The following is a 26,420-nucleotide window of genomic DNA, read 5'->3' on the forward strand; positions in this document are numbered from 1 at the left end:
TGGATGTCCATTAATGAACTTGTATCTCTTTTTCTCTCTCCCTCTCTCTCTTTCCTTTCTTCCATTAGTCTCTCGATCTCTCTGTGACTGTGCATGTGGAACATTTGGTTATATATCTATGGGTCTGTTGCTTTTCATCATTGTGTCTTTTTAGGGCCTATATAGGTTATGAGGCCTATTGCAGTTGCTGCACAAAATACAAACAATGGTTGTGGCAGCAGTAACTTCAGATTTTTAATATCTGTTAGAGCCACCCTGATCCATTTGCTGAGCCTTATTGATTGTTCCTTACTTTCACATCTTTGAGATAGAAAAATTGAATGGCTTTAAATGTTGATGTATCACAGCTGTCAGATGGCATGAGACACACTGAGGTGGTTGATTAACAATCTTCTCCCAATTCTGGCCCTTAATTTTTCCATCACAACGTTTATTTTCGGTCTCTTTTATTGATACTACTGTGATGAGTGTTGCTCTACACTTTTGCTTTCTTGTTTCTCCTAAGCTCCAAATACACCATTTGACATATAGGTGCTCCTTTCTGCATCACTGTAGAAACGTGCTCTTGGAGGCTTGGAGCCAAATAAAATGAGCTTTATTTACACGAGAGCTTCCGTGGCTGCTTACATGCAGCCAGCCCTTCACACAGCTATCTTCCCCCTAGGAAACTCCACCTTAGAATTTATTCCCCAGTGCTAGCCATACTTTGATTGAACAAATCACGTGACCCCTACTCTGTTGAACTGGTCTTAAAGTGACAGTCATCACAATCACTGTTGTGTGAAATCAGTAGTGTTGTGCAGGCCCCTACTCTAATATAAAAACAAAAAGTAGGCCCCTACTCTAGCTTATTCTCTGTTAAAGAGCTGAAAACTGGAATACTCTACCTCCCGCAGTAAACTTTGAGAACTCAAGCCTGGCACAACCTAATCACTACTTAATGCTTCATTTACGCCCACTCGCTTCAACTTCTGTGTTCTGCTGTATTGATCATTGGTCTAAATAATTATTCAAAAAGATTTGACTCAATGTTGAGTTGCCAGATCAACTTAATAATAATGAATATTTATGAAAATTCTTATCTAATGGTAGGAGGAGGTTACCATGGATTGCAGCATATAAGTCGACCTTTGAAGCCTCAAAATCCTTCCAAAAGCAAGGATTGACTTATATGGCAAATATGAAATGTGAACCACTGGTGTTGGTATAGGTGGTCACCATTTTGAAATGTGAGATAAAAAGCATAACACTGATAATTCAAATTTGATCAATATAACATGTTTTATTGAATAAATGAATTCTACAAAGATGCCTTTAACCACAATCAAAAAGTTTTAAAAACCATCAAATTCATCATCTTCAGCATCTGATGCAAAGAGTTCATTGAATTCATTGAGTCACTTTGGCTGTGGACCCGCTCTGGATCAGAATTGGTGCTTTCAGCTTCAGAATCATCCCTTGTGAACACATCATTTTCCTCTCCATCCATTGAATTGGATATTCTGCATTTTTTGAATGATCTGAGGACAGTTTGTGCATTAATAATATCCCACGATTTGATGACAAAATCGCACAAACTATCAAGTGGGCCAGCGCGCTTGGTGAAGGCTTTTTCTGCGTCAACCATTCACCTATTCCGTTCGCCATGAACATAATCCTTCACTGGCTTGTTGAGGAGCACATCCAAAGATTGAACTACAAACGCTAGACCGCATGACTACAATTTGGGTGTTATTTCTTCATAAGCACCTTTTGATCTCAATGGTTATATGGGATCTGAACATGTGCCACACTAATAAAGCTGCATCATTTGAGCAGGCCCCCATAACACCTATTCCACACATTATCGATCCACAACTTCACTCCATCCTCACCCAAACAACCGTTGTCATGGACATGCACCAAAGCTCCTGCAGGGCACTGATGTTTGACATGGTCCTATGTTTGAAAATTATCAGAGGCTTGAATTTCATTCCACTGGCCATACAGGTTAGTGCCACCATGAATCTTGTCCTCTCATGTCCCATCATTTTCACTCTACCGTTCAATTATTGGTCATATCAAAATTCATAGGCGTTTCATCCATGTTACTGTTGTGGGATAATGGGTGCTCGCATTTTTGCTGCTTTCTGATGATAAATCACTGGTAATTTTGGTATTGAGGTCTTCTGATAGTCTTCTATCTTGGTCTTCTGTCGCAACACTCTAGACATTTTTGTTCCATAAAGTGGCGACACCAACTAGCTGTCGCTCTGAGATCTTTGCTGGACTCATAATTTGATTTTGCCCATTTAAGTGCATAGGTATGCATTGCATTTTTGGTGACAATGTAACCAGTCTGACGATTTTCGAGGACCCATTCTGATACTTGCTTCTTAAGAACAGGCTGGTCCCTGTTCTCATGGCACATTTGGCCTCGGAGATCCTCTTCAGGACAGATTCATTCTTCCATTCTCGCATCAGTTTTTCATTAACTCTGAATTCCCTTACTGCAGCACAGTTATTTGACGAGTTCACAAATGTTACGACTTATAACTTGAAACCAACTTCGTATTTCTTTCTTTTTGCTGGACCCATTTTGTTTGTTGTTCGCCAAGTCTTCATCGTGTGAGTGTGTCGTAAACCCCTGCACATCTTGACAATATGGCCCGTATCACCTGCTTGATCCGATATGCAGATTTCTGAGAAGAGTAAAGTATGCATTTTTGAGGTGAAAATTTGAGGCCAATTCTTTGCAGAAAAGGGGGTCAACTTATACATTTAGTTTAGACCGAAGCATGACTTTTGGCACCAAAAGATTGGGTCGTCTAATACACTAGGGGCAGAATTTTCTGGCTGGTGGACGGGCAGAGCAGGAGTGGGCACGGGTGGGTGTGGACCCGATCGCTGCCCGCGATCGGGTCTGCACCGCCATTTTATGCGGCCGGGCCAATTAAGGCCCACGCAGCGTGAATCGTGGCTTCCGAGGGCAGCGGAAGTAGGTGGATGGCGGCGGAACTGTAGTGACCGCCAAGTCCAATGGCGACTCGGGCGGCCTGTTTTAAAAGCTGCTCCAGCCTTTCCAAGGCTGTGAATCACGGCCAGTGGAAGGGCTCCCCATAGCGCTGCTGGTGAGCAGGCCAGGCAGGAGGGTAGGGCAGGGGGGCACTGTGACCCTTGTTTTTCAGACAATTGCCTTACTGCCGTCCTTGAAGAGATGGCAGCACGGCAGGAGGTGCTGGTTCCCTAGGACAGGAGGAGGAGGCCCCCTGCATGACCAAGCGTGCCTGGGAAGAGTTGGCGGAGGTGGTGAGCTCCCGTGATGTGGTGCGGCAGTGCACCTGGATCTAGTGCTGCAAGTGCTTCAGCGACCTGCTACGCTCAGGAAGGGTGATTACCATGTTGGAATTGGTCACTTACCCAGCAGGTAGGCTTCCCCCCTGGCGTCACCTCCCCAGCGCCCCCCACCACCCCGAGTCTGAGTGTAGTGACTGCATTGAATCATTGACCTTCATGTCCTTCTCCGGGTGGCCCAACAGATATTGCCCATGCCGAGGTCACCCTGAGAGGATGGTGAAGAGATGGGTTCTGCACCTGCAGCACGTGGTACACTGAGACCCACATTATTGTTTTGGGGACAACCTGGAGGAGCTGCACCAAGGCGCAGTGCTGAAACTCCAGGACATGTCAAAGTCAGGGTGATGACCTGCTGGGAGGGGAGCTTCAAGGTGCCGTTGGCACCAATCGATCTGCTGTCCCCTGCGCTCCACGTGTTTGTACTTCCTTGCTATGGAAGGTTAGACTGTGTGGTGCCTAATGTGATGTAGGCAGCATTTGGCCAAGGGGTTGGGGGGTAGGGTGGAGACAGGCCTAGCATCTTTGTGAGAGTGGCCGGCATCAGGAGGGTGAGGAGGCACTGGAACCCTGCAATGTCCCACTCTGGTTGGAGTGGGCCGTCCGCGAAGAGAATCCAGGTACAATTAGCACTAATCAATGCTCTTCTCTCCTTTTCAGGAGAAGAATGTTCATAATGCAGCTGAGAGAGTGAGGACTGGTGGTAGGCTGGCCTGGTTGGCAATTCTCAGCCACTTCAAGCTGGAGACCCTAGATTTGGAGAGGTGCCATACGCCCAGGTCCACTGGTGTCAGTGAGGCTGGGGTACCACGGGCAGGTATGTTTGCTCAGCACTGAGGTCACCATTGTTCTCCTAACAGCCATGGCAGTGCTGAATGTTCAGTGATTGAAGTTTGCAACATGGCTTGACCATTGCTTATGGAAGGATGAGCACATAATGATCTGGGGGACAGGGGACAGGGATGCACAATGACATTGTCTCAACGTTAACTGTTCTTGTTCTTTCTTTCAGCATCAGCGGAGCAGGGCCAGGAGGAGGAGCAGCAAGGTACCAGGCACATGCTCAGTCGGTGCCTGATGATATGCCCCTGGAGTCGTTCACAATGCAGTAAATGCAGGAAATGCGGCCAGATGTGCGGAAGCATCTGGTGGAGATACATGAGGCTATGCTTGGCTTGGTGTCCGTGGTGGAGGAGTCTACATAGACCATCGCTGATGCAATGAGCCTCATGGCCGAGCACCATTCGTCCTCTGTGGAGAGTGAAGACTCTCATGGAGAGACTCCTCCAGGAAACCAATCCGGGCTTCCTGGGGATGTGCCCGGAGCAGCAAGCCCTCACATTGGCATTGACCTCAGCTGGTCATTGCCAATATGGGAGATGGTCTGGGCACCAAGTTTCCCAGCTCGGTGCCCATCCATCCACGGTGTGCAGGGAGGTCCGAAGCGACCTCACGTCGGCGCAGCAGTCGTCTCTGTGGGCTCCTCTCAGGGTGCTCCGGATGAGGGACTTGCCAGTGACTTGCATCCAAAGAGGCTGTGACGACTGGGGAGATGCCAGCTGTGGAACTGGCAGATCCCTCCCAGGCGGGGCCAGCACAGGCTCCATGGGCCAGAGGACGGCCGCCAAGGTCATCGAGGCCAAAAAGACAGTAGAGTGAGCAGGCTGGCTCAGATGCCACACCCAGCGAGGGGGCAGCACCAAGACGTAGCACCCATAAACAAAAGCATAAGGCACCTTAGGCACCCCACGGGTTTATCACTGGTGCTTTTGTGTTGGCCCGCAATGAGGTCTTCCTGAGTTGGTGTGATGTTGAACACCTTTGTCATTTTGTTCTCTTAAGTTCCTTTTATTATACCATTAAATTCAGACATGTCACCATGGCTGAGGGTGCCTCCTTTCTTCTGCAGGTGGATGGTTACCAATAATGTAACGAGTGTTTTGTAGGACATTCAGCTTTATTAAAAAGGCCCTTAGTTATTGTTCCTAACCAGGCAGATTTTGCACTTAGGTATTGAGTATGGAGCCTGGAGCCTGGAGCCCAGGCTTGTCCTGGAGATCCATATGTGGTGAGCTAGCTGAAGGTTCGTTGAATTAAAGCCTCCCGGGTGTCCCTGCCTCCCTGGAGTATGCCCGAGTCAGTGTCTGCCCCCTCAGCATTTCCCTGTGCGTGCTCATCCTCGGAGTCACTGCTGGACTCATCGTGTGCAGCTACGGCTGCATCTACATCTTCTTCATCCACAGCATCCTCCCTTTCCAGCGAAGATTATGGTGAACGCAGCATGCAACCACTATCAGTAGCACACAACCTGGGGGGTACTGGAGTGTGTGCCCCCTGACGGTCCAGGCACCAGAAGCGCATTTTGAGAAGACCGATGGCTCTCTCCACCACAGCCCTTGTGGTGCCCTGGCTCCTATTGTATCACTGCTCAGCTTCTGTTCTTGGATGGTGTAGAGGCGTCATGAGCCACATTCTGAGGGGATAGCCCTTGTCACCCAGCAGCCATCCATCAAGCCGAGCTGGAGCACCTGGGAGTGTCTGAGTATGTAAGCATTGAGGGAGCTGCCTGGGTACCTTGCACAGACTTGCAGAATCTGCATCCTGTGATCACACACTATCTGCACGTTCATGGAGTGGAAGCCCTTCCTGTTGACGAAGGCACCGGGCTCACCTGCTGGTGCCTTGATGGCCACATGTGTACAGTCTATTGCACCCTGGATGCAGGGGAAGCCAGCAATGGCCGTGGAGTCTCTGGCTCGCTGTGTCTGGCTTGCCTGGTCCCAACGGAAGTGGATGAAGGTCAATGCCCTTCTGAACACAGCGTCTGTAACCTGCTTGACACAAGTGTGGACAGCTGATTGGGAGACACCGCAAAGATCACCCACCGACCCCTGGAAGGAGCCAGAGGCATAGAAGTTGAGGGCAGCTGTGATCTTTAGAGCCATTGGCATGTGGTGTCCACCCACACAGGGGGGATCTCAGGCCCTATCATCTGACAGATATAGTTGACTATCTCCCTTGACAGACGGAGTCTCCTTTGGCATTGCACCTCAGACATATTGAGGTAGCTGCTTCACTGCCTGCATACCCTGGCAGCAGGATAGTGGCGTCTTCTGCGGCCCCTTCCACCTGGACTTCCTGTTGACCCTGCGCCCCTTGTGCCTGTGCCCCTCCTCCCAAAGGTGGCTCCCCTGGAGGCTGAATGTGCACTCCTGGCCTCCTCCCCTTCTGGTCCTCTCTTCCTCTGCAGAGGAGGTGCCTCCAGTGGAGAGTTCAACTCCCATTCCCAGGCTAGGGGAAGGCTTCCTGAAACCTGCAGGCCCAAAAACGAATGCAGAGTGCTGACCTGAAGGTTGTGAGTTTAGTCCAAGCAGCTGGTAAGCGTTTTGAAGTATTGCAGATCACACAGGCAAGTATCAGTAACTTTGCAAATTAAATAATTGACAGAGCACACTTCTGATCCCACAGAGCCCTCTCATCCCGCCCATGGGTGAGGTTTATACAAATGCCTCCTACCCGCCTGCCCGTTGTGCCCATGCGACACCCCAAAGATCGCACGGGCTCTGAAAAAGCACCGCCGATTGGCGCCTCAAGGGCCTTAAGTGGCCCGTTAATTAATAGCAGGCGCACATCGGATATCATTGCGCGCCCACTCAATGAAATATCGCAATGGTGCGTGGTGACGTCAGGACGCTGGTCCGATGTCATCGCGTGTCATTTTATGCGTCGGCTTGTCGGTCCCACCCCCGCATGCCAGCTGGAAAATTCTGCCCCAGGCCAACTTATATGCCATGATCTATGGTAGTTAATCTTCGCGTCCTAATTCATAAACGGACGCTTGCTAAAAGCAAATAAACAGGAGCTAATATCAACGTGACGTTAACATTTAAATCTTTGAAAAATTTACTACAACTCTGGGCTGACCAACAAAATGAAAATCAGTTTTTTCTTTGATTAGAACCAGATAGAAAATAAAAAAGTAGCTACAGAAATAAAAAATTCTGACTTCAAGCATTATTTAATATTCACATTTCAGAGCACTAGGTTTGCACGGTTGATGAGGTTCATGACATTGCTGACTATTACTTTCCCCTAGAGTTCTCTTAGTGTATCTTTGTGCATTTGAATAGCTTATTAAAGGATGTATTTAAAATTGTGTACATAGACCCACCACCATTACATAACTTCTAAATGCCAGAAGATCATCTGTTTGTGATTCATAAACTTGTCTGATCGTGAGAGCGTTGGTAAACTGTTACAAATTAATACAAATTCCAGACCAAGATTGAAATGCGTTCTTTCAAAACAATGATTTATGATTCAAGAGTTTAGCACCAGATTTTTGGACTGTACAATGAAAAGCCCCCGCATATTGAGAAATACCTGTCGATGCTAGCTTTGAAAACAGGCAGCTCCATTTGTTTCAGAACATTTTGCCTAGAAATAATTTTCACATTACAAAAATGTTAATGAACTGAGATGGGAACACAGAATGGTGAGGAGATAGCAATTAAAAGTAGGGAAGGAAAATTAGCACTTAAAAGATATATTGTTGAACTCTAATCGTTATTGGCGGTTCTACAATTCGAGGATGACATCTGCTTAGGGTCGTGAGTTTCTGCCGTGGGTCTTCATGTGACTGAACAGGCCAATTCTCAGCCTGCAGATCTTTGGGCACATGGGGCAGGATGTCCCATGAGGTAGTGGAATCCGGAAGATTTGCTTCCTTCTCTTTCCTTCTCTGCCACCTCTTTGCCTCATCATTAAGGTGTTTGGATTCAAGATGATGCAACTTGATGAACAAGTTGTCGCCATTTCGAGCAGTCAATAATGTCAATGCTGCCTCCTATCAAGGAGAGCTTCAGAATGTTTTTGAAGCATTTTCTTTGTCCTCCCCTGGAACACTGGCCATTGAGATTTAAGAAAAAACAGGACTTGGTGGAGGAGATGCTTTTCACCCATCTGGACACTCTGTCCAGCCCATCAAAATTGATTTTATGGGAGTTTTATCTGAACGCTGTGGAGCTGGCTTCAAGAAGGACACTCGCATTTCTTTGATGGTCCCGCCATTGAATCTGGAGGATATAGTGGAGCCATTGCAGATGGAATTTCTCTAGTGCTCTTATGTGTCACTGATACACAGTCCAGATCTCACTGCAGTACAGGAGTGTGATGATGATAACTGTTCTGTACACCAGGATATATGTTGACTTGCAGAGGTCTTTATTGTCAAACACTCACTGTCATAGTTTGTAGAAGGCTGAGCTGGTGTTGGATCTCCTCATCAATGGTGGCCTTTTGAGAGAGGTGGCTGCCAAGATAAGGGAAGCGCTCAACATATTCCATAGTCCTTTCTTCAACACATGTGGGAGGTGGAATATTTTGCTGACCAGGTATGGGTTGATATGAATTTTGTTTTGGCAACATTCAAGGACAGGCTGAGTCCCTTGTATTGAGAATTGAAGAGATCGAGAATCGCTTGCAAGTCTGGTGCAGAGTGGGCAACAACACTGCCGTCATCTGCAAACTGTAGACCATGTATATCTATGGTGGTCAGTTTAGTTTGGGCACAGAAGTGACTGAGGTTAAAGACTTCTCCAGCTAGGCGGTTTTTAACGCTGACACCACAGTTGAACTTTGATGAGGTGAATAACCACTGTCAGATTGTAAATAATACGGGGCTAACACAGCCTTGTTTGACACCAGTCCAGATTTTGAAGGCGACTGTTTCAGATTTTCCACTCAAAACAATTGTAGTCATAACATCATGAAGTTGTTGCAGGATTGTGATGAAGTTTCCTGGACATCCAAATCTTTGGAACACATTCCACAGATCCCTGCAATCCACAGAGCCAAATGCTTTGGTTAGATCAATGAATGCAATGAAAAATTCCTAGTGTTGTTCTTGATATTTTTCTTAGACTTGACTGGCAACAAAGAACATGTTGGAGATTCCTCTGACAGGGCTAAAGCCATACCATGGGTAGAATTTTGTCCTTGATGGGTGGGCGGGCCCCACTGGCTTGGCTGCGGGCAGGCAGCCGATTACCGCCACCAAAACGGGCCCGCCGCCATTTTAAGTGGGTGGGCCACCCGACGGGAAGCGCTATGCGCTTCCTGTGCGAGGGGGGGAGGGATTCCCCAACTGTCAATGTATGCTCTTTTGCGCATGCGCACGAAAGAGTGCACTGCTCCCTGCGACTAAGTGCTGTCTCAGTGAGATCGCTGACAGCGTTTTAAATATCAAAAATAGAAAAATCAAAAAATGATTAACATTTCTCCCTCATGTGACAATGTCACATGCGATGGGACATGTTAATAAATCTGAGTAAAACTTTATTAAACTTTTTTAAAACAGACATGAAACCTCATCCCGCCGGTGGATGAGTTTTCATGTTTTTTCAGAAGCCCGCTGGGGCTCCTGGCCTGCCCGCCAGCCTTAAGGTTGGATGCGCAGGGCCGTTAATTGTTTTAATTATCCTGTCAATGGCCTCAATTGGCCATTAACAGGTTGACAGGTGGACAGCTGATTGCGCTGTCCACCCGCCTTCCTGAATATTTAAATGGGGCGGGGGTTCCTCTCAATGTCATCCCGCGTCATTTTCGCACCGGCGAGTGGGCCCCGCCCCCAACTCGCTGACGGAAAAATTCAGCCCCGTGTCTTTGTAAGGAGTTCCTCAGCCACGGGGAGTAGGTGCTTCAGGAGAATGTGTGTCAGGATTTTCTCGGCTACGGACAAGAGGGGAATAACTGAATAGTTTCCAGAGCATGAATAATCTCCCTTCCTGAAAATAGTTACAATTGTTGCATTCCTAAAGTTGGGGGAGGGGTGGGTGTTCCTTTTCTTCACAAATCCGTAGGAGGAATGCCTAGAGTCTTGATGTGAACAAAAGTCCACCAACTTTGAAGACCTACAGTTGGAATACCATCGGGATCACAGGCTTTGTTGTTTGTCATCCATTTGATTGGTTATTGCAGCTCTCCCACTGATGGTGGTTCACTCATTGGTTCTACCGCAGGGTACAGGGAGATAGCCTAGAGAGTATCAGCTGCCAATATGGATTCACAGCTGAGGAGTTGCTGAAAACATTCTTCCCGGTGTTGACGGATGGCATTGTCACCCTCAAGAAGAGAAGCATCATCCTGTTAGTGAAGGGGATTTTATCCACTTGACCTTGGTCTCTTGTTGACCTTGGTGGCCTCAACAAAGCTTTGAATGTCATGATGGTCAGCATATTGTTGGATCACAAGGGCTTTCTCTTCCCTCCATATGACCTTTATCTCCTGGATTTGTCCTTGGGCGGGCATCAGCCTTGAGATGCTGGAATGCTGCTTTCTTGACTTGTGACCTTGGGTTATTCTGCCAGGAAATGAAGGTTGTTTGTTTTTGTTCCAGGAGGTCACATGTTTTAGCATCGTTTTTGTTGAACCAGTCCTGGTGCTGACAGTGCTCGAACCAAATGGTTTGGATACAGGAGTCTAGTACAGCTGACTTCATTTTATCCCACTGTTCTGAAATTGAGTTGGATGTCTGAACATATGAACAGGGAGTTGGTGTAGGCCATTCAGCCCCTCGAGTCTGCTGCACCATGTCATAAGATCCTGGCTGATCTGATAGTAACCTGAAATCTGCATCCCACCCACGTCCGATCACCCCTTGCTTACCAAGAATCTATCCACCTCTGCCTTAAAAACATTCAAAGACTCTGCTTCCACCACCTTTTCAGGAAGAGAGTTCCAAAGACTAATGACCCTCTGAGCGAAAAGATTTCGCCTCATCTGTTTTAAATGGGTGACCCCTTATTTTTAAACAGTGACCCCTATTTCTAGATTCTTCATAGAGAGGAAACATCCTCTCTACATCCACCCTGTTGAGATCCCTCAGGATCCTATATGTTTCAATCAGGTCACCTCTTACTCTTCTAAACTCCAGTGGATGCCAGCCTTGTCTGTCCAACCTTTCCTCATAAAACAACCCACCATTCCAGATATTAATCTGGTAAACCTTCTCTGAACTGCTTCCAATGCATTTATATCCTTCCTTAAATGAGGAGACCGATACTGTATGCAGTACTCCAAATGTGGTCTCGCTACTGCCTATACAACTGAAACATAACCTCCCTACTTTTGTATTCAATTCCTCTCGCAATAAATGATGTCATTCTATTAGATTTCCTAATTACTTGCTGTACTTGCATACTAACCCTTTGTGATTCATGCACCAGGACATCCAGATCCCTCTGCGCCTCAGAGCTATGCAATCTCTCAACATTTAGATAACATACTTCTCTTTTATTCTTCCTGCCCAAATAGATAATTTCGCATTTTCCCACATTATATTCCATCTGCCAGGTCTTTGACCACTCACATAACCTATCTATATCTTTTTAGAGCCTCCTTATGTCCTCTTCACAACTTACTTTCCTATCTACCTTTGTGTCAGCAGCCAATTTGGCAACCATCCATTCATCCAAATCATTTATATAAATTGTAAACAGTTGAGGTAACAGCACTGATCCCTGTGGTGCACCACTCGTTACATCTTGCCAATCTGAAAAAGACCCATTTAGACCTACACTCTGCTTCCTGTTAGCTAGCCAATCTTCTATCCATGCCGCTATATTACCCCCATACCATGAGCTTTTACTTTCTGCAGCAACCTTTGATGTGGCACTTTATCAAATGCCTTCTAGAAATCTAAGTACAGTACATGCACTGGTTCCCCTTTATCCACAGCACATGTTATTTCCTCAAAGAACTCTAATAAGCTAGTTAAACACAATTTCCCTTTCACAAAACTCTGTTGACTCTGCCTGATGACCTTAAGCTTATCCAAGCACCCTGCTATAGCTTCTTTAATAATAGCTTCTAACATTTTCCCTACGACAGATGTTAAGCAAACTGGCCTGTAGTTTCCTACTTTCTGTCTCCCTCCCTTTTGAATAATGGAGTTACATTTGCTATCTTCTAATTTAATGGGACCTTCCCTGAATCTAGGAAGTTTTGGAAAATTAAAACCAATGCATCAACTACCTCACTAGTCACTTATTTTAAGGCCCTAGGATGAAGTCCATCACAGCCCAGGCTCTTGTCAGCCCGCAGCTCTAGCGATTTTCCCAGGACCATTTCTCTGGTGACTGTAATTTTCCCAACTTCCTTCCCCACATCCATTTCCTGGCTTATAACTGCTCCTGGGATGTTACTTGTATCCTCTATAGTGAAAACTGATGCAAAATACCTGCTCAATGCACCTACCATCTCCTTGTTTTCCATTATCAATTCTCCAAACTCATTTCTATAGGACCAACACTCACTTTGTCAACTCTTTTTAAAATGTTTATAGAAACTCTTATTACCTGTTTTATATTTCTGGCTAGCTTTCTCTCATACTCTTAATTTTTGTTCCTTATTAGTCTTTTAGCCATTCATTGCTGTTCCTTATATTCTGTCCAATCTTCTGGTCTTTCACCTATCCTTGAACAATCATATGCTTTTTCTTTAAGTTTGATACTATCTTTAACCTTTCTAATTAACCCCGGATGGTGTGTCCGTCCCTTGGACTTTTTCTTACTCGTTGGAATGTATCTGTTCTGTGCATTCTGAAATAACCCCTTAAATATTAGTCACTGCACCCCTATTGACCTGTCCCTTAACCTAATTTGCCAATTCACTTTAGCCAGCTCTGCTTTCATTCCCTCATAATTGGCTTTATTTAAGTTTAAAAACTTAGTCTCAGACCCACTCCTCTCTCCCTCAAACTGTAAAATTCAAGCATATTATGGTTGCTGCTATCTAGGGGTGGCTTCACTATGACATCATTAATTACTCCCATCTCATTGCACAATACCAGGTCTTGTATAGCCTGCTCTCTGGTTGGCTCCAGAACATTTGTTCTAATGGCAGATTTTTACAGTCCCGTCAGGGGTGGGACCGTAAAATGCGGTGAGCCCTTCAAAGATCCATTGACTTTGTCGGGACCAGGAAATCCCGCCAGCATAAAATTCCCTAAGAAACTATCCCGAAAACATTCAATGTACTCCTCATCCAGGCTATCTTTGCTCATCTGACTTTTCCAGTCTATATGTAATTAAAATCTCCTATGATTATCGCTGTGCCTTTCTGACAAGCTCCAGTTATTTCTTCCTTTATGCTCAACCCTACCATGTGGTTACTGTTAGGTGGCCTGTACATATTTCCCACAAGTGACTTCTTGCCTTTACTGTTTCCACATCCTGGTTTCCTGAACTTAGGTTATCCCTCTATATTGTGCTAATACCATCATTAAATAACAGAGCCACCCCTCCACCTTTTCGTCACTTCCTGTCCTTCCTAATTATCCTGTACGCTTCAGTATTCAGGTCCCAGTACATGTCCTCCTGCAGCCATATCTCTGTGATGGCTATTAAATCGTAATTATTTATTTCTCTGTGTGCTCTCAGTTCTTCTATTTTGTTTCGAGTGCTGCAAATGTTGAGATACAGAGCTTTTAGCTTTATTCTTTTTATAACCTCTAATTTCATCTGTTGATTTACTGTTAAATTTGTACTTTCTACCCTTTCCTGTCATGGTCTGTTTTTCATTTCCCGTAATAATCCCTTTTTCTTCAGTCTTGTCTCTGCTCTTTGATTTACCACATCTTGCCAAATTTGATCCCTTGCCCCCAATATTTAGTTTAAAACCCTCTCTACTTCCCTAGTTATGCGACTCACAAGAACACCAGTCCCAGCACAGTTCAGGTGTAGACCATCCCAACCATACAGATCCTACTGTCCCCAGTATTGGTGCCAGTGTCCCAGAAATTGGAACCCACCTCCCACACCAGCCTTTGAACCACACATTCATCTCCATAATCTGATTTGTCCTATGCCAATTTGCACGTGGCTCAGGTAATAACCTGGTTAATAATCCAGAGATTATGACCTTTGAGGTTCTGCTTCTTAATCTGGAGCCAGGCTCCTCATAGTGACTATGCAGAACCTCCTTCTTTGTCCTGCCTACGTCATTGGTATCTACATGGACCATGACAATTGGGTCCTCCTCCTCCAACTGTAGGTTCCTCTCCAGCCCCGAGCATTTATCCTGCACCTCGGCACCAGGCAGGCAACACAGTCGCCTGGACTCCGACTCTTTGCTGCAGAGAATGGTGTCAATCCCTCTGACTATATTATCCACTACTACCACTACATTCCTTTTTGCTCCCCCCACTTGAATGGCTTCCTGCACCACGATGCCATGGCCAGTTAACTCATCCATCCTGCAACCCCCACTTTCCTCTAAACAAGCTGAAAAAACCTCAAACCGCTTGGACAATTGCAGAAGCTCACACTCCTGTGCTCCTGCCCTCTGAGTCCCCTTATCTGCCTCACTCACAGTCACACTCTCCTGTCCTTGACCACTGACCAAATCAGGAGACCATGTTCTAAGAGGTGTAACTGTCTCCTGGGGCAAAGAATCCAGGTAACTTTCCCCCTCCCTGATGTTTTGCAGTGTCTGAACTAGAGGCTGAACTACAAACTCTGAGCTGCAGCTGCTCAAATTTCAAACACTTACTGCAGATGTGTTTGCCCTAGATCAAACTGGCATCAAGGAGCTCCCACGTGCTGCAGCTGCGACACATCACTTGTCCTGCCATCCTTAATGTGTTCTAATTAACTATTTAATTATTTTATTCAATTATATATTTTATTTTTGTTTTTATATATTTTATTAACATTACCACCAGTTGCTAGACTATTTTGAACCTTCGGAATAGAATAAACCTTAGTCACTTACCAGATACTTAGCACTGTGTGAAGATTTTCCAGATTGGCTGTGAGCTGCACTTGGAGTCCCTGTCTTCTGTTGGGCTGCTTTAGGGCTGATAATACACTGACACTATTGATGTAACAAAATTAGTACTGTTGAGCCATCGCGTGATAGAATTAAGAAATTGGTCAAATTGCAAAGACAGAACATAAGAAATAGGAGCAGGAGTAGACTGGCATAGAGAATTCCAAAGATTCACAGCCCAATGGTGAAGAAAGTTCTCCTCATCTCAGTCTTAAATGATTGGCCCTGAGACTGTGCCGCTATGCTGGGGCAGTGTTGAACTAGGGAGCATATTTCAAAAATAAGGGGCTTTTATTTAAGACTGAGATGAGGGAAAAATGTTTTTTTTTGCTGGGGATTTCTCTTCCCTGGAGAGCAGTGGAGGCTGGATCACTGAATATATTCAGGGCTGTTAGATTTTTGATCGACAAAGGAGTCAAGTGTAATGGGGGTCAGACAGGAAAGCAGAGTTGAGACCATAATCAGTTCATCGATGATCTTATTAAGCAGGCTTGAGGGGCCGAATGGCCTACTTCAGCTCCTAATTCTTGTGTTCTTGTATTTCAAATTTACCAGCCAGGGGAAACAACCCGTCATTATTTAGCCTGTCATGCCCCTTCAGAATCTTGTATGTTTCAGTGAGATCTTCTCTCATTCTTCCAAACTCCAGAGAGTATGGGCCAATTTATTCAACCTCTTATCGAAGAATAATCCTCTCATCCCAGGAATAAATCTAGTGACCCTTTGTGATACTGCTTCCAAAGCTTATCCTTCCTCAGAAATGTAGACCTAAACTGCGCACGGTACTCTGGATGTGATCTCACCAAAGTCTGATACAATTGTAGCAAGACTCTTTTATTCTTGTACTCCAATCCTCTTGTAATAAAATGCAACATGCCATTTGCCTTTCTGATTGCTTACTGTACCTGCATGCTAACAGTCTGTATCCCTTGTACGAGTACACCTAATTCCCTCTGAATATCAACATTTAAAAGTTTTATATCTTTCAAAAAAATTGTTTTACCATTCACACTACCAAGCTGAATAACTTCACAGTTCCCCAAATTATACTCCATTTGCCAAGTTATTGCCCACTCAGCCTGTCTATGTGCCTTACAGACACATTGTGTTCTCCTTGTGTTCTCCTCACAGCTTACATTTCAACCTGGCTTTGTATTGTCAGTAAACGTGGATACATTACATTGGCAAATTTCTGCTTGTAAGAACAAGAGGGCAATAATAGTAGGAGGTTTCAACTATCCTAATATCAACTGGGATTCAAACAATATAAGGGGCACTGAGGGAGAAAAAAATTCATGCAGTGGCCAGGAAAATTTTTTCAACCAATTAGTGACAAACCCAACGAGATGAGATGCAATTCTAGACCTAGTCTTGGGGAACGAAGAAGGGCAAGTGGTGAAGTGACAGTCCCATATCGGGGACAGTGATCACAATTCAGTTAGATTTAGCATTACCATGGAAAAGGACAGAGTTAAGGCAGGAGTAAAAGTCTTGAACGGGGGAAGGCAAATTTTGCAGGAATGTGAAGGGACTTGGCTGAGATGGACTGGACAGCACTGCTGGAGGATAAAACAGTGGAAAACCAGTGGGAAGCACTAAAAAATGAGATCCTAATTGTACAAAGTAGACATGTCCCCTACAAAAATAAGAGTGGTACTGCCAAATCTAGATCCCCCTGGTTGTCCAGAGGAATACAGGGGAAAATCAAACAGAAAAAGAAAGCGTATGATCGGCACAAAGAACTAAGCACTGCAGATAGCCTAGGCGAATATAGGAAGTGCTGGGATGAAGTAAAAAAGGAAATCAAAGAGAGGGCATGAAAAAAAGATTTGCAAATAAAGTTAAAGATAACCCAAAGATGTTTTACCAATACATTAATGGAAAAAGGTTAGTTAAGAAAAAGTGGGACCTATCAGAGATGAAGATGGAAACTTGTGTGTAGATGCACAGGCTGTGGGAAGGGTTTTGAATGAATATTTTGTCTCCGTGTTTACAAAGGAAAGGGACGATGTAGATATAGTAGTCCAGGAGGAACACTGCAAGATATTGGATGGGATAGTCATAAAGAGAGTGGGAGTCCTCGAAGGGTTGAAATCCTTGAAAGTTGATAAGTCACCAGGGCCAGATGGATTGTTTCTGAGGCTGCTGAAGGAATTCAGGGAGGAGATAGCAGATGCTCTGAGGAAGATTTTCCAATCTTCACTTGATACAGGGGAGGTACCGGAGGACTGGAGAAATGCAAACGTAGTTCCATTGTTTAAAAAGGGATCAAAGGAAGTACCAAACAATTATAGGCCAGTTAGTCTTACATCAGTGGTGAGCAAATTAGTAGAATCAATCCTGAGAGATAGGATTAACAGTCATATGGAAAGGCATGGACTAGTCAGGGATGGTCAGCATGGATTTGTTAAAGGATGGTCCTGCCTCACAAATTTGATTGAATTCTTTGAGGAAGTGACAAGAAGTGTTGATGAAGGTAGTGCAGTGGATGTTGTGTACATGGATTTTAGCAAGGCATTTGACAAGGTCCCACATGGCAGATTGGTCAGGAAAGTAAAAGCCCATGGGATTCAGGGTAATGTGGCAAACTGGATAAAAGGTTGAGAAGAAAAGAGTTGACGTTTTGAGTCCTCATGACCCTTCGACAGAACTTGAGTTCGAGTCCAAGAAAGAGTTGAAATATAAGCTGGTTTAAGGTGTGTGGGGGGGGCGGAGAGAGAGAGAAGTGGAGGGGGAGGGTGTGGTTGTAGGGACAAACAAGCAGTGATAGAAGCAGATCATCAAAAGATGTCAACAACAATAGAACTGTTGACATCTTTTGATGATCTGCTTCTATCACTGCTTGTTTGTCCCTACAACCACACCAACCCCCTCCACTTCTCTCTCTCCGCCCCCCCCCACACACCTTAAACCAGCTTATATTTCAACTCTTTCTTGGACTCGAACTCAAGTTCTGTCGAAGGGTCATGAGGACTCAAAACGTCAACTCTTTTCTTCTCCGCCGATGCTGCCAGACCTGCTGAGTTTTTCCAGGTAATTCTGTTTTTGTTTTGGATTTCCAGCATCCGCAGTTTTTTTGTTTTTATCTCTGTGGATAAAAGGTTGGCTTTGTAACAGGAAACAAAGGGTAATGGTCGATGGATGCCCTTGCAAATGGAAAGTTGTCTCAATTGGTGTTCCACAGGGCTCGGTGTTGGGACCCTTGCTGTTTGTGTTATATATTAACGATTTGGACGTTAATGTGGGGGGCATGATTGGGATATTTGAAGATGACACAAAGATTGGCCGAGTAGTGGATAGTGTAGAGGCTAGCCATAATCTCCAAAATGATATAGATGGGTTGGTGGAGTGGGCGGTAAAGTGGCAGATGGATTTTAACATAGAGAAGTGTGAGGTCATACATTTAGGGAGGTCAAACAGTTACAGGAATTACACAATAAATGGGAAAATGCTAAGAGGGGTAGATGAAGTGAGAGATCTTGGCATGCAAGTGCACAGGTCCCTGAAGGCAGCAGTTCAAGTAGACAAGGTTGTAAAGAAGGCATGTGGAATGCTGTCCTTCATTGGCAGAGGTATAGAATATAAAAGTAAGGATATAATTGTATTAAACACTGGTGAGGGCACAACTGGAGTATTGTGTGCCGTTCTGGTCACCACATTACAGGAAGGACATAATAGCTCTGGAGAGAGTGCAGAGGAGGTTTATAAGAATGTTGCCAGGGTTAGAAAAGTGTAGCAATGAGGAGAGATTGGATAGGTTGGGGTTATTTTCCTTAGAACAAAGAAAGCTGAGAGGTGACTTGATTGAGGTGTACAAAATTATGAGGGGAATAGATAGAGTAGACAGGATAAAATTGTTTCCCTTGGTGGAGAATTCTAGAACCAGGGGACATAGATTCAAGATAAGTGGCAGAAGGTGTAGGGGGGACAAGAGGAAGAACTTTTTTTATGCAGAGGGTAGTGGGTGTCTGGAATTCACTGCTCAAGTTGGTGGTAGAGGCAGAAACTCTAAACTCTTTTAAAAAAAATACCTGGATCTGCCCCTTAAGTGCTGTAAGCTGCAGAGCTATGGGCCGGGTGCAGGAAGGTGGGATTGGAAAGGGCACCTGGGTGCCCTTGGGCTGGCATGGACAAGATGGGCCGAATGGTCGTCTTCTGTGCTGTAACTTTTCTATGGTTCTATTTGCCTTGGCCTCTTCATCTAATGTAGATTGTAAGCAGCTGAGGCCCCAGCACTGATCTTGCAGCACTCCACTAATTAAAGCTTGCCAACTTGGAAATGCCCTGTTTATCCTTACCCTATGCTTCTTTCCTGTTAACCAATCCTTCATCCATGCTAACATATTACCCCCAATAGCATGAACTCTTGTTAACCTTTTGTGGAGCACCTTATCGAATGCCTTCTAGAAATTCAAGTATACTAGATCTACGGATTTCCCTTTATCTACCCTAATAGTTACATCCTTAAATAACTTTAATAGATTTGTCAAACAATATTTCCTTTTCGTAAGACCATGTTAGCTATGTCTGATCATACTGTGATTTTCTATATCCATTGTTAAAACTTCCTTTGTTTTAGGTACCAGCATTTCACTGACTGCTGATGTCAGGCTAACTGGCCTATAGTTCCTTGTTTTCTTCAATAGCAGTGTTACATTTGCTAACTTCCAATCTGCTGGGGCCGTTGTAGAAACTTGATCATTTTGGAAAATTGTCATGAGCGCATGCTAACTCCCTGTATTCCTCTTTTAGACCACTAGGATATTGGCCATTAGATCTTGGGGATTTGTTGGCTTTTAGCCCCTGAAATTTCTCTCATACTTTTTTTCTGCCGATACTAATTGCTTTAAGTGCTTCACTCTTATTAGCCCCCAGTTACTCTATTTCTGGTGTTTAATTTGTGAAGCATTGTAGTTACAAGACTTTAAGATTAAAATTTATTGAAATAAGAAGACAATACAATATTCTTGACTCAGAAATATCTTTGGACTGTGTATATTAGTCTGAAAAAATTGTGCTGGATCCATCACTGATTGAAGGAATGTGAGACAGCGAATGTTGCTATTCTCTTGGGATCGGCCCTGTAATGGAAAAATTATATCAAGTTTATTGGGCAATGGAAGAATTTGCCACAATATTTTGTAACATTTTACAAATCTGGTTAGCATCAAACACAACTCCAAAGATTTATTGCTTAACCTCTCATGTTGCATTCCAATTGAACTTGATCCATATAAAATCATACCAGATAGGTTCTGTTATTCTTTGAATTTTAACTGTTTACATCAGATTTTAAGATGCCCCTGTTTATTTCAAAATGAATAGAAGAACAAGATTCTGTACGTGTTTGCAAGTCTTTCTTTTTAATAACTTCAGAACAAAATTTTCTATTGTTGATAATGTCTACAAAAGTCGGGTTACAATACTTTACATAATACTAAACAGGGATGTAAATTGTCCTGTAAGCTGTGCAAGTCATGTAGACCATAAATTTTGAGGCTAGAAAACCACTTTTTCATATGCCTGCATTTTATAAGAACATAGAAACAGGACTAAACCACTCTGGAGTCTGTCCCACCATCCAATTAAATAAAGGTTGCTTTGTGCCTCAACTTCAATGATTCACCTTTCGTAACAAAAATCTGTCCATCTCAGCCATGAAAAATTTAATTGGCTAGCACCTGCAATACTTTGGGGGAGATTTCCAGCACACTGTGTACTATGTGTAGATATTTGAAATACTTAGTTGTTTGGTAGTGCAGAACTTGAGTATTGCTGAAAAAGACATGTCAAAGCTTTTTGTCTTGCATTCATCATTGCACCTGTTTCAGCTAAACAAAGTAAGTATCAGCCATTTGCTGACTCATCAGGGTCAAGCTGCTTCATTTAAATTTCAAGCAATGCTTGACAGTTAACTGTCAGTCACCATCACTGGTGCATTTTCCATGGCAATGCCTTTATCAATCAGAGTCCACTTGCCAATCAATCAGCACTCTCTTTACGTACAGTATACATTGTTGTTTTTCCCCTATAGTGGTATTCTTGTGAAGTGTCCTGATAAGTGCAAGACAAAAAGCTTCGACATGTCTCTTTTTTCAGCAATACTCAAATATTTAGTCCCGATTTTCTTTGTAACCTTGCTGACTTGCAAGTTTATAATGAGAAAAATGAAGAGCTTTCAACTGAGCACTGAAGTCATTAATGAGATTAAAGAGATTATGTATTGTATTCCCATGAAGCCCACCCCCCCAAAGCATAAGGATGCTACAATTTTAAGGACACCTACCTAACTAAAAAACATATTTCTATAGTTATAATAAAAGTGAATTCTAAAACTCTGCATCCTAAAACTTATAGGGCAGGATATTTCAGATGAAAGGGTTTCCTGCCCTGCCACCTGAAGAGTCGGGAGGAACGCATCCCCACGGATCATGGATTGGCTGGAGGCAGGACTTCTGCCCCTCACTTGGGCTGAAGCCCCTCCTCAGAGAGCTACTAGCAAATCTGATTAGCCAGCAGTTCTGTGGTCCCAGCAGCGCCAACAGCAGCTGTGGCCAGGATTGGCACTAAAAGCAGTCCTCAGATTCTAGGCCCCAGAGTCCAGGATCAAGTAAATGCAGGGCAGAGTGGGGGCAGTGCGGTACGGGGTGTGTAGTCTCACAGTAGGGAGGGGATGTGAGGCCCAAGGAGGTGGGGTTAGGGTCTTGATGGGGGGGATGAGAGAGCACTTGTAGGGGGCAGACTTTTGGGGGTGGGCGGTGCCCGATGTGGAAAGGGGTCCTTGAAGGAGGTGCCTCTGCCCTTCCCATCTGAGGCTTGAGCAGGGTACATAGAAACATGCATAGAAAATAGGAGGAGTAGGCCATTCAGCCCCTCGAGCCTGCTCCGTCATTCATTATGATCATGGCTGATCATCCAATTCAATAGCCTGCTCCCGCTTTCTCCCCATATCCTTTGATCCCTTTCACCCCAAGAGCTATATCTAACTCCTTCTTGAAAACATACAATGTTTTGGCCACAACTACTTTCTGTTGCACTGAATTCCACAGGCTCACCACTCTCTGGGTGAAGAAATTTCTCCTCACGGTCTATCCTATATCCTCAGACTGTGACCCCTGGTTTTGGACTCCCCCACCATTGGAACATCCTTCCTGCATCTACCCTGTCTAGTCCTGTTAGAATTTTATAGGTTTCTATGAGATCCCCCCGATTCTTCTGAACTCCAGTGAATATAATCCTAACCGACTCAATCTCTCCTCATAGTCAGTCCCGCCATCCCTGGAATCAGTCGGGTAAACCTTCGTTGCACTCCTCTATAGCAAGTACATCCTTCCTCAGATAAGGAGACCAAAACTGCGCACAATATTCCATGTGTGGTCTCATCAAGCCCCTGTATAATTGCAGCAAGACATCCCATCTCTGTTCCTGTACTCGAATCCTCTCGCTATGAAGGCCACCATACCATTTGCCTTCTTTACCGCCTGCTGCACCTGCATGCTTACCTTCAGTGACTGGTGTACGAGGACACCCAGGTCTCGTTGCACATTCCCCTCTCAATTTATAGCCATTCAGATAATAATCTGCCTTCCTGTTTTTGCTAACAAAGTGGATAACCTCACATTTATCCGCATTATACTGCATCTGCCATGCATTTACCCACTCAGCTTGTCCAAATCACACTGAAGCATCTCTGTATCCTCCTCACATCTCACCCTTCCACCCAGCTTTGTGTCATCTGCAAATCTGGAGATATTTCATTTAGTTCCCTCATCTAAATCATTGTGAATAACTGGGGTCCCAGCACCGATCCCAGCGGTACCTCACTAGTCACTGCCTGCTATTCGGAAAAAGACCTGTTTATTCCTACTCTTTGTTTCCTTTCTGTCAACCAGTCTCCTATCCATCTCAATAAAGTACCCCCAATCCCATGTGCATTAATTTTACATGCCAATCTCTTATGTGGGACTTTGTTGAAAACCTTCCGAAAGTCCAAATAAACCACATCCACTGGCTCCCCCTCATCAACTCTACTAGTTACATCCTTGACCCAGGGCATCCAGGACCCTCGATCCTGGGCATCCCCCCTGCCCCTGAACTCCTTCTGCCAGCCTCAAAATTGAGGCTGGACAGGAAGCGACTCTATGGCCAGTAATTGACCAGTTGAGGACCTCAGTTGGGGTGGGGTAGGTAGGCTACCCTAGGCCTTGCCAGCATCCCCATAAAATTGCAGACAAGTCGGTTGGGCCACCTGAGGAATTTTACTGCCCCCATCCCTCACCGCTGGAAAATTCTGCCCATAGATTTTTTTCACAAAATGACTTTTCACAGCTCATTTATTTTATACTTACTAATAACATACAAAAAACTGCCAGAATTGTGCACCTAGTAAAAGGAATTTGCTTCAATCTTCCAATCTCTATGTATATATAGAAATAATTAAAGCGACTTTTTTTGAAGCTTATTGATCTGTTGCATCTCCTATCTAATAATCAGCCACTTCAACACTTATGTCTTAGAAAAATCTTTTGAAGTCAGAAGCTTTGCTTCATTAAATAAATCCCAAACCGCATTTTATTTCTTAATAGAGATTAATTTTTAATGGAAAGTGGAATTTAATATTTAAGCTTCAAAAACTCGATGAATTTAAATTAATTATGTGATTTTTTTTGCAGTGATGTGCGATGGCGCATTCAACAAGTAATAGCTGAAACATTTGAGATTGACTCAACTCGCCTGCACCTTACAAAGCCCACCTTTTTCTCAAGGATGAACAATACTGATGCCAAGACTATGCATGATGAATATTGGCATCCGCACATTGATAAGGTATTGAATAATCCCTTCATACATAATGGAAAGCTTAGCAATTAGAACTTATTCACATATTGCGTATTGAAAATGGAGAAGACCTGCCTTCCATATTTCAGAGATAAAAGCAAAAAACTGCTGATGCTGGAAATCCAAAACAAAAACAGAACTACTTGGAAAAACTCAGCAGGTCTGGCAGCATCGGCAGAGAAGAAAAGAGTTGACGTTTCAAGTCCTCATGACCCTTCAACAGAACTGATCTTTCTTTACAAGGAGAGGGAAATATAAGCTGGTTTAAGGTGGGTGGGGGGGAGGGGGAGTGGGGGGAGAGAAGTGGAGGGGTGGGGGGGGGTGTTAGGATAGGAGCAGATCATCAAAAGATGTCACAGACAAAAGAATAAAAGAACACAGATGTTGAAGTTGGTGATATTATTTAAACGAATGTGCTAATTAAGAATGGATGGTAGGGCACTCAAGGTATAGCTCTAGTGGGGGTGGGGGAGCATAAAAGTTTTAAAAATAATGGAAATAGGTAGGAAAAGAAAATTCTTGAGTGCTATACCTTGAGTGCCCTACCATCCATTCTTAATTAGCACATTCGTTTAGATAATATCACCAACTTCAACACCTATGTGTTCTTTTGTTCTTTTGTCTGTGACATCTTTTGATGATCTGCTCCTATCCTAACACCACCCCCCCCACCCACCTTAAACCAGCTTATATTTCCCTCTCCTTGTAAAGAAAGATCAGTTCTGTTGAAGGGTCATGAGGATTCGAAACGTCAACTCTTTTCTTCTCCGCTGATGCTGCCAGACCTGCTGAGTTTTTCCAGGTAATTCTGTTTTTGCTTCCATATTTCAGGTTTTGTGAAATGTGCTGTTCTTTAGGTTGCAGTGATGTGTACATAAAAACATTTGTTGCTGCTGAAATGATGGAAGAATGTGTGATAGCATTTCTGTGAAAATGGTAAAGTGATGATCTGTTTCATTACAAAATGTATTATAGGAAAGTCATTAAAAAGGATACAGGAAATTTCTCATTTCTGATATTAACTAGAAATTTGTTGGTTTTTTTAATAGATGTAAGCTAAACTAAGAAAAACTTATTAATGCTCCATGTTCCCTTTAAAATGTAGCTTCTGTGTGTAGCCCATTTTTTTCAGTGTGAGGTCCCTTGAAATTCTTTGCACACAATACTTATCACAGGACAAGTCCTGCACAGACCTTTCTGGCTTCTGTATGGTCAGACACCTACGCAGCTTAACAGGAGCGTTATTGATGCCAAAATATTATGTTTGATGTATGGCGGCTGCAGAATTGCTTCTTTTGCAGATATGCAGATTAACGACAGAAGCCCTGTTTAATAGCACACTATAGTTTTTCTGTGATGAACATGCTGAATTATATAATTTATATTTCTTATAGTGAGCTGCTCACTATAACGAGTTTTTTATTGAATGATTCAGCTTCACAAGTGCAATACTCAACTTACTTCATGAAAAGAGTGGATTCTACTTAGGGAATATACCAGCTGTACTTGCAACACTTTGACTAGGATTCACTTTTCAGTATTACAAGCACAGTACAAGTACAGTAGATGGATAGATTCAGTGGAATTGAAAGAGGAAATGAACAAATAATTACAAGGTGGTTATGCCATGACTGCAGTTGAACACTTTGGGCACATAACTGCATCCATTATACCTGATTTTACTCTCAAAAGGTACATATTACGGTGATACTACAGCGCAGTTCTCAATTGTGCTGATGGTCAAAGGGTTTCAGGTTAAAAGGCATATAAATGTTTAACATAAGGAAGGTCTATTATTTTTGTATATTCCATCATAGATAATGATGAGCGCCTCCTAATTGAGAGAAATGATTTTCCGTTTTCCTAGTGAAAAGGCAGCCTTAGAGACTTGCCACTTTGATCTTATTTCTGGAATAGTCACGTTTTGACTTTATACAACTCATTTGAGTGTTGTCCTTTCACTTTCAGGGCTTCTTTTGGTTTCAGTCATGCATGAAACCAATAAGTGTGTCTAAGAGTCAGAAATCCAAAGAATTTGTCTAATACAGAATGCAGCCTTTGCTTGAAAAGGCACAACACACTTAATTAAGACCAGAGGACAGAGGCAAATGTTGGCAGTTTTTTGAAAAAAGAACATACAGTTATTAGCTGTTATTCATGCCTTTAGTGCTGTCAATGCACAGTCAATGAATTACTTTTGAAGTGATGCTGGCTGTTGTTTTATTGACAACTGCAGCCAGTTTGCACACAGCACAATGCTACAAACAGCTGAAGAGCTGACTAACCAGTGAATCTATTTTGAAGACTTTTTAAAAAATTTCATGGGTGGGAGGTGTTGCTGGCCATGCCAATGTTTGTTGCCCATCCCTAATTCCTCTTGAGAAGGTGGCGGTGAGCTGCCTTTTTGAAGCGCTGCAGTT

General features: G+C 43.8%; 1 protein-coding gene across 2 annotated transcripts in view; it reads left to right on the forward strand.

Annotated features, from left to right (window-relative positions):
- The window catches only part of uts2r2 (urotensin-2 receptor 2), a 201,842-nt gene that overhangs the window by 101,256 nt on the left and 74,166 nt on the right, over nucleotides 1-26,420 (forward strand). For both annotated transcript variants that reach the window (XM_041217036.1, XM_041217037.1), the window contains exon 7: nucleotides 23,835-23,988. In XM_041217036.1, the coding sequence (XP_041072970.1) occupies nucleotides 23,835-23,988 (154 nt within the window). The remainder of the gene's footprint in view (nucleotides 1-23,834; nucleotides 23,989-26,420) is intronic.

The sequence above is a fragment of the Carcharodon carcharias genome, chromosome 22, assembly GCF_017639515.1.
Source record: "Carcharodon carcharias isolate sCarCar2 chromosome 22, sCarCar2.pri, whole genome shotgun sequence".
NCBI lineage: Eukaryota > Metazoa > Chordata > Chondrichthyes > Lamniformes > Lamnidae > Carcharodon > Carcharodon carcharias.